This window comes from Carassius gibelio, chromosome B20 (assembly GCF_023724105.1).
Source record: "Carassius gibelio isolate Cgi1373 ecotype wild population from Czech Republic chromosome B20, carGib1.2-hapl.c, whole genome shotgun sequence".
Lineage (NCBI taxonomy): Eukaryota > Metazoa > Chordata > Actinopteri > Cypriniformes > Cyprinidae > Carassius > Carassius gibelio.
In genome coordinates this window covers 25,707,658-25,724,764 of record NC_068415.1, presented here as the reverse complement: position 1 = coordinate 25,724,764, position 17,107 = coordinate 25,707,658, and the positions used below count along the sequence as shown (strand labels likewise).

General features: G+C 38.7%; 1 protein-coding gene across 14 annotated transcripts in view; it reads right to left on the bottom strand.

Annotated features, from left to right (window-relative positions):
* LOC127984348 (receptor-type tyrosine-protein phosphatase kappa) overlaps positions 1-17,107 on the bottom strand; it is a 170,371-nt gene that overhangs the window by 37,357 nt on the left and 115,907 nt on the right. For all 14 annotated transcript variants that reach the window (XM_052586971.1, XM_052586973.1, XM_052586960.1 and 11 more), the window contains 3 exons: positions 2,715-3,014; positions 429-538; positions 13-214 (listed from right to left, as the gene is read on the bottom strand). In XM_052586971.1, the coding sequence (XP_052442931.1) occupies positions 13-214; positions 429-538; positions 2,715-3,014 (612 nt within the window). The remainder of the gene's footprint in view (positions 1-12; positions 215-428; positions 539-2,714; positions 3,015-17,107) is intronic.

Sequence of the window (17,107 nt, the reverse complement as noted above, 5' to 3'; positions counted from 1 at the left end):
GCTCATGCACACCTGATATGTTGGTGGTGACATTGAGTGTGGTTGGGGGTCCGTATCCCTTGCTGGTACTGGCCCGGATCAGGAACTGGTAGGTGGTTCCTGGATGCAGCTGTGTGAAGTTGTGACGAGACGTGTTCCACGGTAAAGACACCAGAACAGGCGGCCGCAGCAACGGCACTGACGGGTCGAACGAGTGCACGCTACTGTAGCTGATCTGGAGACAGCAGACACCCAGAAAACAAGACAATGTTGTCAAAACATCAATTTCTCATTCAGATGCATTTTATATGAGACAGTTCCTTTATTTTCAAACTTCTATATACAAACGGTGCAAGTGAGTGTGTGCTTTTAAAACATTAGCCTTCCGGTTTGCACACAAGCACTCAAACTGACACAGTGGAACTGGAATGAGACACTGGCAGCATTACCTCATACTGGGTTATAATGCCGTTGGGCTCCAGAGGCTCTTTCCAGTGCAGTGAGATCCTATCCTCTGACGGAGTCGCTCTCACAAACTCCTTGGGAACCGGACCGGGCACTACAGCACACACACACACACACACACAAGGGGAGAGAAATGAGCACTGAACGAGCACTAAAAGCAAGCAGAACAGGCTTCAGCGAGAGAGTAACATTGGCTTGTGTTATTGAAAGCTTTACCTCAGTGGAAAATCTGCCGTTAGAAACTGATATGTGTTTATGATGATAGCAGTACATGAGCAGAGTGGCTGATGTGCAGCACCAGGGGCGTCACGAGACCCTTTTTACTAGTGTGTGAACTGAGCCACATAAATCCTTATCTGATTATGAAGAGTACTGTATACAAACCCTGATCATATTTCAGCAATCACGTCATGCAGGTTTGTTTTTTTAAAGCTGTTAGAAGCTTGTGACTCAAAATTGAGTCAATACTGATGTAATCGAACCAATCAGTTTGAAAAAAGGACTGAACCTGGATATGATTCAGTTTGATTCATTTGAACAGATTCATTTGCAGCGGTTTCTTACACTGTAACAGCAAGGCGATACTTTATAAGACAAAAAAAGCTGGATGATATTTATTTGTAGTAATTATATTATATATTATTTTGTTATAATTTTATTGTAGTAAACAGACCTTGCAGAACGTCAGTGATGAAGCCACTCTTTATTGCTTCTAAATGACCCTATACTGCAGGTTAAGACAATTAATATCCACATATCCATAACTGGATCAAAAAAATAAAAATACAAAATAAAAAAAATAAATATATATATTTTTTTAATTCTGATGTAAAAATGCCTGCTTCTTTGAGTGAAATTAGTTTTGATGACACATATAAATTGTGCCTACATGTGAATTTCTTTGTGTAAGAAATATTAAATGTGGGCACAACATAGAAATCATTCTGTGGGATAAAAAGGCCATCAAAACCACACAAAAGAAATGGGCAGGGACGATGGTTCTCTGGTAGGAGTGTGTCATCTCATCAAAACAAGAAAATGTTATCTTCAAAAGTCATTTGCATATGCACGGATGAAAACAGACAGTGTTCCTGTTAGCGGTGCACACCTAAACCTGGCTTTGCCGGCATTCAGCTCGTGGAGCCGCCTGACGATGTGCATGTCCCAGATGTGTCAAGAAATCCCAGCATCTTACCCACTTACGACTGTCAGCTGCGCTCGAGTTCGATTGCTCAATATACTTCTGCCTTTATCCTTATTTGAATTATCTGCCTCACTCATCTCATCTTCTGAATAAAGAAGTTATATTTATACATCCTTGACATGTCTTGATCTGTTTCTCCATAAGAGAGATGTTACACAAAGAGGCTTTAACTGTCAGTGTAATCATGTACACATTTTTAATGGGCCAATGCTGCACTTGATCTTCTGGATATATGGTCAACACTTCAGCAGACCCGTGTGAGATCTATACTACAGTATATGGACAAAAGTATCGGGACATCCAATGTCATCGTACTCCAGGGAAGGAGAAATGACGTCAGGATGTGGTGAACACTGGATTATTTATGGATGCTCACTGGTTTTGCGATATCTAGATGTTTGTTTTCTCTGCCCCTCCAATCAGTGATCTTGATGGCTCACCTCAGCATGGAGGAAAGCGAGAGAGGGCGAAATGAATTCATGTCAGACTCCCTTATGCCTTAGCGCTTATCATCTGTGAACCGACAGCGTGCTGAGAAACTCAACAAGCCACAACAGAGTCCTGCAATTACAGCACAATCACACGACACAGCAAATAAATCTGAACCAAGGTGGTTCTCAACCTGCCGTCCACTAGTGTGTCGTAAAATAATTTAAAACAAGACAAAGTAAGATACTTCTTATTTTAAGGTAAGAGAATACATGCAAAACTGTAGTCATATTCCACTCTGTTAGACTACTGGATTGGTGAAATGTTCACCCTATTCACCTGCAGTGTCTCGACCCGTATGTCTCTGAATGACAAGTGTTTAACAGATGACAGAGCTGAAACAATGCATCTGAAACACTGGAATCCTCCGCTGTAATGCGATCTCATGCATAACACAGCGCAGCTATTGGACACAGAGCTCATTTTCAAGAGTAACGCACGCTGTATTCTAAAAATGTGTGAATTCTACAAAAAGTAATTGTTTTAATTTTAATAGTAATTATTTGACTGAATTATTTGAATCTATGGATACTCATAAGTGATACAGTTAGGGGAAGTGTGTGGTGCACTCTCGTACCGTCCTCCTCGGTCTGGATCACGGTCTCGTCGCTCTCTTTGCGTCCCTCAGGGTTGGTGAGGATCATCTTCAGGCTGACGTTGGTGTTGGGCGGCAGGTTGCCCACCACGTGTCGGGGGGCTTTGGGGTCCATCTCCAGGCAGTCGGCTTTGCTCTGGTTGGTTTTGTGGTAGTGGTAGCAGATGGTGACGTTGAAGGTGTGGCAGCGGGTGATGTTGTAGCCCAGTGACTCCCAGTCCACGGCGATGAAGCGCGCCTGCGTCTCTGCGATCTTCAGATTCCTGGGGGTCCGCATGGGTTCTGAGAGAGAAGACGAGAGTTACACTAGCAGACACTATTCACACTCAGCAGGACTGAAACACGTTCACATATCATGTACTTTTCTGATTCACAAATACAACTCGTTGTTAAAATGCAATTCAGATGTTTTCACCCTCCTGGAGGCAAATAAAAGACACATTCAGTTATTTAGAATTGTTTCACAATTGCTTGCAATATTAGCTCATCTCACTCCACTTTTTGTTATGACTTTTATGATTTTTTTCAGCATCTCTGAAATCTGATACGCCAGTTGTGGACATTCCATGGCATTTTATGCAGATATGAAACAGAAGTTTTAATTGCACCAAACCATTAAAACGATCTAAATTCATTTAAAAGATTACGTAAACGAGTCATTCATGTTCACGTTTTCACCTTTCATTTTTGAACTCAAAGTCTTAGATCACAATATCATAACTAAACCTTCCTGTGAAGCACCTTCTCTCTGCTTACTCTAGTAAAACAGTTATGTATTTAAAATATATTTATTTTAAATATAGTTCAAATCTATTAAGGTATTTACTAACGTATCGCTCAAGACTTACTGATATAGAAATTACAATTTAACTTTATTTGAAGCACTAGATTGTGCACAATGTACAATTTAATAATATTAAGCCTAAATGTGTTTTAATGTCACTATTGATGAGGATTTTATGATCTTTGAATAATATCGGTCTTTAAATGCAACATATGTAACGTGCAAATGAAGTATACTTACAATTGTTTCACTTTAGCACAATCAAATATGCATCAGTATATCTTTATCAGAATTAATCAGAATTAAAATGATAATTTACACTCAATACTTTATTATTGCATACTGTTTAAAAATGTATTACAGTACCAAGGTGCTGATAATTGCCACTATTTGCAATAATTAGTATAAATACCAGAAAATCCTTCTATTTTAACAGTGTGAATAGCATCCATTAATATTTGCCCTCAGTGTAAACAGAATATCACTAAGAAAATATGCTATTTAAACGTAGTGTAAATAGCCACTGCCTTATTATTTTACTAGGATATGTTTGCAGGTTTTCTTCAATCATTTAGTTACTCTTAAATGCCAACCGATGAATGTCCAAATACAAGAAAAGATGGGACACTATTTCAGTGAAAAGCGAGAGTGAACTGGTCCGAGCGGTGCGAGAGAGACGGGAAGGGTTGTGAAAGCAAATGAGGCACCTGTGGACCAGATAAAGGCCTTCATTCACACACACACACACACACACACACACACACACACACACACACAGATGCAGACATTTGAAGCATCTCTAAACTAGCCAATACATCAGTGAGAGAGGTTTCTTATAATGCCTCCCCATAATGCATCAGTGCAGCACTCCGAGATGGCTTGTAATTACTGTAACGGAGTACTTCACCAATGCCAAACACTTCATCAGTGTGATTACTGCACACACACACACACAATGCATCATGCAACACACATGCAAATGAACTGCAGTGTTTTCTGCATTGGTGGTTGGCTATGAGATGTAGCAGATTGTTGGTTATATATGCTTTGACCCTAACATTAATGTTTGACTTAACCTTAACTCTAACTAAACTGAAACCTTTGTGTACCGTCATAAATCAGCAAACCTCTCAATAAAGTCCAGCTTCTCTTTGACCTGAGAGTCAGGCAGGACTGAGCTGAAGTGTGTGAGGTCAAAACACTCAATCTAGTATTGAGCTGTTGTTACAAACTGAAGAACACACACACGGGACCACTAAAGCTTTTCTGTCACAGTCACTATACATTTTGCTTAAAATAAAAACAGATGACATAACACTGAGCACAGAAGAAGGCAGTTTACACCAATGTCTGCTGCTGTGCCCCTTGTCTCAACTCTGAGATTATAATGCATATTTGTGTTTTGCACTACATTGAAAAAAAAATAAAAAAAAATCTGACCATAACAACTGAAATTCTCTAGCTAGAAATGTTTGCATCCACATGTTTGTGAAGACTTTCTACTTTGTATTCATATTTATTCACAGTTTATTTCCTAGTTTCAAAGCAGCTTTACAGAAAGTCATATTGTACTTGCTACACGACTGTTCATCAAATCAATAATTAACATAACATCAAATACTGATACCAGTGTACATTTTAGATTCAAATATTTCACATATTACATTACTACATTATGATACACATTTAATTATTTAATAAAACTGTAAACAATTATATATGAGTATATACTATACAAGGATAGAACAGCATGTAGTGATACAACAGATGCAGAAATGAGTTGAAATGCTCAACTGCGTTGTGGAGCTGACCAGTAATAATACACACATGAATGACACTGTTGACCAATCACAGTCAACTGTATTAGAAAGCCATGAAAACATGTAAAACAATCTAAGTAGGACATCAAATGAAAGCCAGTGGCAGGTGAGAGAACATGATGCAAGAAGAGAAAACTCTGGGGAAGAACAGAAGTAAAAAGCCAGATCAGCGGGTGGTGTGTGAGCCAAGCCACAGTGAAACGGAGAAAGGAAGTCCACACACACACCCTAGGTACATGTAGTGCGGCCTGGGAGGTGGAGCGCTGCACACACACACACGCACACACACGCACACACACACACACACAAACGCACACACACACACACACAAACGCACACACACAAACACACACACACACACACACACACAAACGCACACACACACGCTAGCTCAGGAGGATCTGTGCATGTAGTCTAATTAAAATGAGACACTCTGAATACAGATGAGGAACTTGTTAACACAGAACAGTGACTGGCTGTTCACTCTGAGCTTATTAATAACAAAGCCTTTCCCATCATCCCTTTGGGTGACACTTTCTCTCTGACTCATGATTGTCATGAATCTTCAGGAAAGCAAAGAAAACAAAACTTTGGCCTGACAAGAAAAAGTATGCAAAAGTGGTTTCTGTTCTGTTCTTATAGCTGGTGGACTGTCAGCTTGAGGAAGACCAGCATCATTAGGAAGATTTAGTGTCAATGTCCAAAAGCAAGAACCCAAGATGTGCATCTACATTAAAAAACCAAACAAACACAAACACAGGAGTCCCAAGACGAGCTTTCAAAGCTTTAACTTCCTTTCATTTAACTCTCTCAACAACAGCTCATCAAAGCACGGCGTTGAGAAGCCATGTCAAACAAAAGTGTTTTTATGTGACGTGTTTCTAACATTCTTCCTAAATATTCTGGGGTACATTTGCCCTTCTAATTTTACTAGTTGCTTGTCTCCTATTGTTGTATTTAGTGATGCAATAACCTGATGCAAAAGCTTGTGCTTTCTGTTTTGAGCACAATTATCAACTGCATTTGATTTAATGTTCACACATTAGTTTGGGGACCAAATCTCATTACTCAAATGATCTTTGCCTCAATAAACTCTTAATTTGCTGCTTATTAATAGTTAGTAAGGTAGTTGTTAAATTTAGGTATGGAGTGGATTAAGGGATCTAAAAATATGGTCATGCAGAATAAGGCATTGATATGTGCATTATAAGTACTAATAAACAGACAATATGCTAATAATATGCATGCTAATAAGCTAAAAGTAAGAATTGGTCACTAAACTAAAGAGTTACCAGTAATTTATTCCAAAATCAATAGGTTCATCAGCAAAAGAATGTGACATCTCTTCACTTACAGGACATAAACAGAGAGCCCACCCTTGAAGAAGCGCTGCTGTCATAGTTAGGGTTAAGTACTGTTCACATTTTAACCGGTACGGTACGGTACCGGTATCTATATCGATACCTGTATTTCTGTACCTGTTGGGTGTCGGTACCCAATTGGTACACTGTTTGTGTTTTTATTTTTCACATTTATTTTACATAAAAAAATTGAAAATTAAACCCTTTTATTTTTTGGCAAACAAACTGAGGTTTACTGTTTAAATTGTGTGAATATTCTTTTTTTTTTAATAGTCTTATAATTGTATAATTTTTTTCTACAATTAAGAGATTAATCTGGTTGTAATATTTACTTTTATCATTTAATTGTTTTATTTAAATTTGATAGAAAATGTAATATTTAAAGACATACATTATGCTGTACAAAAGTTTCTGTGTGTATACAGAAGGATATTGTAATGCTAGTTTACTCAAATGAAATGGTAAAATTATCGTGAAGTGACTCTCACAGCAGCTCTGGAGATTAGGTTTTTGTGTTCATGCCGTCATACGCAGAGGCCTAAAAACACTGTGAGCGTAACGCGTGCTTCAGTATTTGTGTAGTAAATAAACCCACGTTTCCACCATTCATACATACAGAGGCAAGTGGAACATGCAGGATTAATATTTAAACCGTCATTTTTGTATTTTAATATTCACAGACACTAGTTCATATCGCAATCTGAATTAAGTGGCAGACCAGCTTTTAATTTCTTCTTCCAAAATTGACGAATTGATGAAGTAAATTATGTTTTTATGATTAAACTCCACAATCTCGTCTGCGTTTTCGCAGAAACCATATGGCCCTAGAAATGTAACCACCATTCAGAACATTTTGGCTTGCCCTGTGTGTTGTTTGAACGAGTTCCAGTGGTGACATCACGTCACAGGGTCTCTCTTTCTCTTTCTCTGTAGCATATGCGGCCAGATGCGTTCTCAGGTACCAAAAGTTAGCCATGATAGATGTAACGTGAATCGGTACTCGGTAGTACCGATGCAATTCGGTTGGTACCCTTAAAAATACAGAGTGCGGTACCCAACCCTAGTAATAGTCTTGAAAATTGTTGAAGAGGTCTTAGTAAGCTTTGAGAGCTGTAGGTGGGATGAATTAAAAAAAAAGCTTTTATAACCCGCACGCTAAAAAGTCTGGAAACTCTTTGGATTGTGTTTTATGTCAGGCTTCTGGCATCTGAATGTGAGAAGGAGACAGGCAGCCAGACAGAAAAGTCTCCCCAAGGTTTTCATTTGGAGCTGTGCCACCGGTGACCCTGCAGGATGACAAAACATTTGTCAGGACTTACTTACGCCAGCCCCTCATTGCCACCGCCACAGAGCGGAGGTCAGACGCAATAGAGGAAGAGAGCGGCGGGAGACACCTGTTGACCTCTCCACTCTCCCTCACACATCTAATAACAGCCCTCATGCTCTCATTCTCTCCACGCCGCTCACCTCCCTCGCAGCCAACACGCTTATTCACAAATAATGGATGAAAACACATTCAGAGAGAAAGGAGGAACCAGAAATGTAATAAAGCTAAAGATGCGTCTCTAGAGCCAATTCCGCTCAAAACAAGTCATTATGTAAGTGTCAGTCATGGCAGGGAGGGTTTGTACGTCTCGTCTGAAACGTATCACATCCTTCTCTGCTGAATCACAGACACTTAGAAAACAAAACACAGAGAAAGCAATCACACACACACACAGTATCCAAACAGCGCTCATTAAAACCCACTCATTATTCTCCAATCGTCTGCTAATTTGGATGCTTGTTTTATTGAATTTTTTTCTCCTAGATGCTCTGCTGATCTTTTCTGATGATTAATCTGATGTATGTATCTACAGCTGCGATTGTATTGGATGAAGACAAACACTCTCCAATCGATCGGCCGCTCGCACAAGCACCGATCCTGATGTTTATTCTATTAAATGTGATTTTTGATCAGGATTACAGCAGCGTACACTGTACACAGAGAATCAGAGGCTGCAGCGGTCTGATGTCACGCTAAGAGACAGTTTATTTCATGGATTTGCTTTCATTATTTCTGCAGTAAATTCAACCCCACAGTGTTTGAGATATAACAGGAATCTTGTGGTAATGTCTACTTTTTACATTTACATTTTTAAGTAAAATGCTGAAAGATGAAAGACGCTTTATCTCATTTGATTATTTCTACTTTTATTTGGAAAAGATCAGATTGTCTGACATCATGATTAGTCTGCCATTTAATGTACTGTAGTTCTCATTACAACTGTTCATAATTGTCTTAGATTTGATCTGATGTTTTATGTCTGCCATCAGATATAGCTGCAAATGCATTCCAGAATGTAAATCAGAAGTTTTTATACAACTATTTTTAACTATTTTAGTGTTGGGCAAGTTCTTTTTAAAATTAATTAATTGCTAGCTACTGATTGCATCTTCAACAGTGTAATTAGATTACTGTACTAAATGCTCTCTCTAAGAAGGACTACATTACTAATTACTAGGGATGTAACAATTAACTGCGAGCTGGTTGAAAATCGATTCAAATATGTGATGCTAAACAAATCGCAATTCAATTACGAGTAGGAGTTTATATGAATGTGTGTTTGAGGGGAACTTTAAGTTATAAACTAAAAGTTTAGATGGTATTTTTTTAATCTAATTTTGTTATAAAAAAAAACGTGAATCGAATCGAATCGTGAGTTGAGCAAATCGTTACATCCCTACTAATCACTACTTTCTATAGCCCATGTTAACCTCATACCAGCTTAACAATACAAGGACAGATATAAAACTGTTCTCTTAATTCTTTCAAATAAATATTACATTACATTAAACAAGCATTTTAACATTAACATGATGTTAAATCCTCTATCATTTTATAAAGAATTGTCTATAGTCTTTATAGTACTTAATGTAACTCCTTAATGCAAATACATCACTAACTGTAATTGAATTACAAAAAGATGAATCCCTTACTTTATTTTTCAAGGAAAAAGTAATTCAATTACAGCAGTTGAGTACTTCACAGTGCATTACACCCAACACTGATGTCAATTTCTAAATTACCGACGTTTCTCTTTTTGTTATGTGTACACAACAGCCAATCAGTGATCTGCCGCACATTCACACTCTAAAAACGTTCAAAATGGAGGAGAAGAAAGCATCTCGCGGCTCTTAGAAAGCTCTCTGTGGTGAACGTTTACAATTGTGGATCTTTTAAACAGGAGAGGGCGGGACAATGCGCCTGTCGCCATGGCGATAAGGAGATGTCACTCACTGTCGAGTAAAACCCACGAGAGGAAATTTATATGCATCCAATTCACACCCACGACCAGTGATCAATTCAGCATGGCTGGAGAAAGTGTGAATTTAAGTGGCGAGCTGAAGGCTGATAGATCCCTGACATCCTCCATCAGTTTAAATGTCAAGCAAGCAATAAAACGTAGTGGTGAACAGCAATGAATTGCTCTGATTTGGCACGGCCCATCAAACCCAGAACCACACACACTCTCGCACACACAGATAACATTTTTCCTGCCAACAATTACCAGCCTCCCTCTTCCCGTCTCTCTGAGCCGGGATCAATACGAGTGGAGAGCTGCATTAAGTTGCTAGATTAAAGCATTACTTCTCTGTAATAAAGCTTTATTGATCAGCCACTCCATGATCAAATCCGAGCACACTTCCCTCAGACACGTCCACACCTCACACCGCCCGCGTCCGTCGGCCGGGACCTCGCAGGACGTATCGGTGCTTGTGGATGCTGTCTCAAAGCACACACTTCCTGTAAATAGCAAGCTGTGTCAATATGGAGGAATTTTCTGAATTGATTTTCCAAAGGTGTTTCCTCTGCATTTTGAATAAAGCATTGTATTTTGTTTTAGGGTAAAAAGAGAAAATTACTGGTGCCTTTTGCATTTTTTTTTCGTAGCCTTACACCTTCCTCAAATTAGTAATAAATTAATCATTATTCAATGGAGACTTGGAAACAGGGCGCCCTATCATACACCCGATGCAAGGCGCAGCGCAAGTGTATTTGCTAGTTTCAGTCCGGCACTGTTCACATTTTCCCTTCCAGCGTGTAACAGAGACAGTGGTGTGCCAACTGCTACAAGGTGTTCAAGCAGTGGCAGCACCCCTGCTCTGGATGTACCGGCCCATGGAGGCGTGAGAAAATGAAGTGACGTGCTGATGAAGTCAAAAAGTTGGTGTTTATTCCAAAATGTGAAAAACAAAGATTTTCCAAAATAATTCAAATTATATTTACAGTGTAACTCAAAAAGTAGAAAAAAATAAAATAAAAATAAATACAAAAAATAGAAAAAAAAAAATTGTACAAAGTTTAAATGTACAAACAAAACTTTTGGCTATGTCAATAATTTGACCCAAAAATCAAGCAAACAACTTTTCCCCGACTCACTCTACGAGCGTCCTTTACCAGACTGAGAGAAACACTTAAGTATAAGCCCCTCCCACTAGGACTAAACCATTAAATAATTGAGGGTAACAAATAAGTTAAAGAAAGACAAAACAATTAAATAGCAACTTAATTGTAACAAAGGCATAACTATTAGAACTAAAAACATGCAGAAATATACAACCATTTCAAACAACACAAACTAAATTCATTATTATGGTTTACCAAAGCATCAAACAAACACCAATCTCCCCCTCCGGCATGAGACCAATTAAGTGTGCCTTCTATTGGCGGGAAACAGGTATTTAAAAATGGTGGCAATGTGGTGCCTGGGTTTCTCCTGTTTTTTATGAGAAAATGTTCCAGTACGTAAGTATGACTGTTTACTTTATGTAAGTGGATAATTGAAAACAATAAACATTTAACATGCCAACCGGTTTTGTTTGTATTCTTAACAATAAAAAAATTGACTCACCAAGTGTTAACCTAAACAAAAATGGTGAGAACAGGATCAACACTTAAACAATACACAATCAATTACATACACACACATACCTGGTGTTAACTGGTGTTACATTGCGCAAAACAAATATGTGTTGTTGTATGAAAAGTCTATGCATGCCTAGTGTGTTGTGTTCTAAGTCCAGTGCCAGTCTCTAGTCACAGTGCCCCACTGTGACACAGCGCCACGTCATTTAATTAGCAAATCCATTTGCGCTCATTTTTGCGCCCATGGGCGTGCTGGTCTAAAAAAGAGGTGTGTTCAGGTGCATTGCTGGCACATTGCTATTTTAATGAGCTAAAAATAGACTGCGCCATAGACCAACTCAAACCTGGTCTAAAGTCTGGCAGGTTTGAGTTGCAGTGTTTTTTCTTTGTTATTTAAAGAACGTACAACCTGCTTATTAAACACAGGGACGCACAGCAGCACACAAACATGCCAAATATTAAAAATTAAAGGGATTTTTTTTTGTAGGCTAAATATATATATATATATGCCTACATGTCATAATGGATAGTCATTGCATGTATCAGAATTAGGCAGCTCCATTTCATCTCACGTTCAGTCTTTGCACTTGCCAAATTCCGCCGTGTAAATAACAAATCCGTGATGGCACAGGCGCAAATGGCTCTTAAAGTGAATGGAAGATGAGACTCTGATTGGTTTATTGCACGTTACCCCCCCCCAAAAACACCCATTACTCATTAAGAGAATAGGGACAACCCATTTAGACCATGCGCCCGGGTGCGCCAACCGTTTGTACGTTGTTAAAATAGCACAAGTGGATTTGGACACGCCCTGAGTGCACCTGCGCCGTGCGCTTTACACTTGCGTTTAGATTGTTAAAATAGGGCCCATGGCCTACAACTTTATATACATCATTTCATCATTTGGGGAAATGCAATTTTATTTATTAATATTCAAGTATATTATTAATATTATTATTATTATTTAACCAAATTATACAAAAAATACAATTAAATAAATATCACTAATGAATAATTACAATTATAATTAATAATACTAATTAACTGTAAAATAAAAATTAGTAGTATTTCATATATTGACAGTACAATTACAATACTAATATATAGGGTTGCTTTTTGTTTCAAACATTAAACCACAAAGCTTCTCCTTTGGTGGAAAAAGCAGGGGTTGCATACAGTATTTATATGATTACAACAGTCTCTGCCATTTGATAACTAGGCTAAACCATATTGCATTGCCAAGTATTGTTAAAATAATAATAATAATAAAATAGTTTGATGCTTGATGAAAAGTTTTGATGCTTGTCAAGTGTAAATTCTAGCTCCTGTTTGGAAACGATTCATAAATGTTCAATATTTGTGACAAATGTCTAATATGTGATCTTTGGCCTGTCTAGAAACAAACAGTGTGTTTGTAAAGTATAGTGCTGCTGAATGCCACGCATAAATGACGGCTGTGGGCTGGAACACATAAATGAGAGTGTATATTATCTGTCCTGCTGTAGATAAAAGGAATATTCACGCTGTATGTTTGTTGTGAAATAGAAAGTCTATTTCTTTGTTCTATGCAGCGGTGGTCAGTCTCATTCAATTCAGCCTGCAGACGCACATTATTTCACTGCATGTTTACCAGAGATCTTCTCTACCTAGAGCACACTACAAAAACTCCTTCTTCCAACCAACAAACCCAACGCAGAGTGACATTTCAAGACAGCAAAGAGCAAAGCCATTGATTTCATTAGCAAGCGCTACTGTTTCCCATGAGGCAGTGCTTTGTGTCATTTCACAATGCATCAGTGTCCGTGGACACACACACATTTACACAGAGGCTGTGGCTGTAGGGCGGGTCAGTCCAGAAGAACAGATCAATGCTAATCTCATTCACAATGACTTCTCAATGGCACAGCTACCTGATGAATAGACTCATCGATTTGCTGTTGTTCTGCCACTTCACGCAGGTGAAAACACATCTGCTCTTTTTGAGTTAGTCTGTATGGGAGGAAAATGCAGGCACTATTTTTTCTTTCTTTTTTTTTTTTTTTCAGCAAGGTTGCAATAAATTGATAAGTTATTGTAAAGACATTATTAAAAGCTTTAATCTCAATGATATTACAATAAAACTGTTGGTAATAAGAGCAATCATCTGAAACGAAAACTCATCAAAAATCCTATTGTTCATTGCGCAGAATATTGTTCTTTGTTGATCATTGATGATTTTTTTTAATTGTCATTAGGCCACACTCAGCAGATCAATAATCAAAGATCACTGTATACTTCAGCTGATGTTTGCTCTAAAGACCCTTTCCTCTTCCTCACACATAATATCACGTCTGCTCTCTCTCTATTGTCTTTGTTCATAAAAACAAGAAGTAGAAAGCAGGTGTGATCCTGCAGTCTTTTAGCTTTCAGCTCATCACAGACTGTCGAGCCACCGAGTGATACTTCACTTCCTTCAGCGGCATCTGTAGATGGCCTTAACCCCCAAACACGTCCTGCCGCTACTTCAGTCTAAACGAGCGGCGATGAGCGAGAGCGCCTGTGTATAAACGAGAGCTTTACAGGGGCAACACTTGATCACAAAGCCAATTTATCCTCGACTCCACATAATGGAGCAATGAAATGGCAAAGGAAAGAGAGAGAGAGAGAGACCAGAGTAATAGGAGGCATTTCATTTAATTGCTATAAATTGGAGGGTCAGGGAATGTGAATGTAATTCTGAAGGGCTGTTTATCGGACCGGTGGATCTTTGAGCCGATACTGGAAAGGGAAGACGGACGGCTTTTCTCAAACGGAGCCATCCAGAATGCACTCGTTCGATGGCCTATTTGATCCCTCCTTATTAGATTCATCGATGCGTTTCCTCCAACATATTTGGCCAACACAAAGACTGTCTGCCCACATACTTCCCATAATGCCATTACTCAGGGAGCCGCACATGTCCAGCACAGTGTAATCACGGCTAAAGATCCAATACTGGTTAGCTTTAATTATGCTTTTACACCACAAGTGAGACTCCCCGAGGGCAGGAGGAAACAGAAAACGGCTGAGAGAGAGGTCTGTAATGGGCTGCGCTTCATAAATTTCAAGACAATCAATGCAGCAGTCTGCTAATGGTGCATACATGAGCTGAGAAACAAACACACACACACACACACACACACACAGCAGACGCACACCTATCTGACAGTGTGCGTTCCTTAAAATATGACACTATCAGCTCTTTATTATCATCCTCAATTTGGACTCTAAAGAGCGGTTGTTTACGGTAGATCGACAGACACGGCTTGTGCTTGGTCTGTAAACTCTGACCGATGGGAACCAGCGCTCTGTTTCACTCGTCATGAGCTGGTTATTGATGCTGAAAACTGAATACTGCTTCCTTACAAGCGTTGTGAGTGTGAATTAACAAAGAGAACAGTGTGCTGTAGGGCTGGGCTGAATTAGTGATTGATTTTAATCGATGAACTGATATTGATTATTGAAGACCGGTTTTGGTCTATGCTGTTTTCTGCTGATGCATAAATAAAATGTACTAAACATGGATCCAATAACTGCAATAATGCTTTCTTAATTTTGATATGAAATAAAGTATCAGCATTCAAATTTGGTCAAATTCATTATAAAATAGCAACAATAAATGTGGCTCTGAACTTTGGACATGACTGATCGCTGTAGTGGTATCAGAAGAAACTTACTGAAATGAATCCTGTCTCATGTAATCAACCAATCAGTGTTTCATAAATCAAATAACTTATAACTTATAACTCAGCTGTATATATGCACCATATTACATAATCATTATATTTTTATTTGTCTGCATTATTCATTTAATGTATGTAGTTTTGTATGTATTTACTTTTTTTTCTTTTTTTTTTTTACAGCCACTGTTTAAATATTTATTTAAAAAAAAAAAAATTGCAGTAAAAAACATAACTATATCATTAAGTTAAGTTATTTTTATACATCAAAAAATGCAATTTAAAGGTTTGTTTACAAATCAGCTGTTCATAGTTCACATATTTAGTGTAGAGAGACTGTTTTCCTTAAAACATATTGTACCTGATATGTAACCCTGGACCACAAAAACAACATTACCATTGATGTGTGGTTTCTTCGGAGGACAATATCTGTCTGAGAGACAACTATTTGAAAATCTGGAATCTGAGGGAGTAAAAAAATCTAAATATTGAGAAAATCATCTTTAGAGTTGTTCAGATGAAGTTCTTAGCAATGCATATTACTAATCAAACATTACGTTTTGATTTATTTATGGTAGGAAATTTACAACACTTCTTCATGGAACATGATCTTTACTTTCATCTGCATGATTTTTGGCATACAATGTATTGTTAGCTATTGCTACAAATATACCGGTGCTACTTATGACTGCTTTTGTGATCCAGGGACACATATATATCTGAATAACACAATGTTGAATTAAATTAAATTGAATTGCAAGCTTGTGCAATAAAATTGCCATCTCATGATGAAACTGGTGTCAATACCCAGTCCTAGTGTGCTGGAGAGCGGGACAGTGGAATCTGTTAGCACTCCCATTCATCTCAATGGCAGTTGCTTGGCTGACGCAGGACTCCGGGGTGTTTGTGATTTGAAACGTGCACTCATTGACACTCAGTTCTGCAGCCAGGGAGTTTTGAGCCAATTTAAGCAGGGCTGGCCACAGCTGCTTTAAAGATTACCAGCTCAAAGATTTCTTTTTATATAGAAAATCTCTCAGGGGCAATCTGGACCAAAGCGACCAGCCAAACCTTGACATCTTGATGGAGCCATGGCTTAATGCTTGTGCCCGCCTTCTCTTCCAGTTCTGAAAGGCTGAATTTTGAACTTCTAACTTTGAAAAGTGCATTAGAATGGCACTTGATGTTGATTTCGCTGGGACCTTCTCTCCCCCTCATCTCCCGTCCTTTCAATGGAAAGTGGCAAAATGGACAAAAAACTTGTTTTCTACATAAGACCATGTGAAGCATAAAGAAGAACCATCGTCTCAGACTCTCTAGAAAGCAGCAGAACACGTGTGGAACGGGCGAACTGACCTCACCTGATAAGCTTTTAACATCTCAGATGTTTTGCTTAAATCACTCTCTACAACAGCGTAAAGCATTTTTTATCTTCAGCCTTGACACTGACACTGTGTCAGAGAATAACTCAGCATTACTTTCTCTCAGCTCCCACTCGATGGTGGCTGAATCGGCATGTAAACACCTGTAAAGAGCCCAAACGAGGCTGACTCGAGGGATGAATACATAACGAACCCTCACCATCTGCTTATTACTGGAGTCCAATCAACTCATCAGCTCATCTTGCTTAGCAGAAGCTTGCGTCTGTTCATTATGCTGCAGTGTCAGTTCTGCCTGCGGGTCACCCAGAGGAAAGAGCCATCACACCTCCATCACATCTCACCTCATTCCCCCAATCATAAATCAGATTAATAACACAGACTCCTGCAGAAACCACCTGCTGCTCAGACGCTTCCCCTGAGA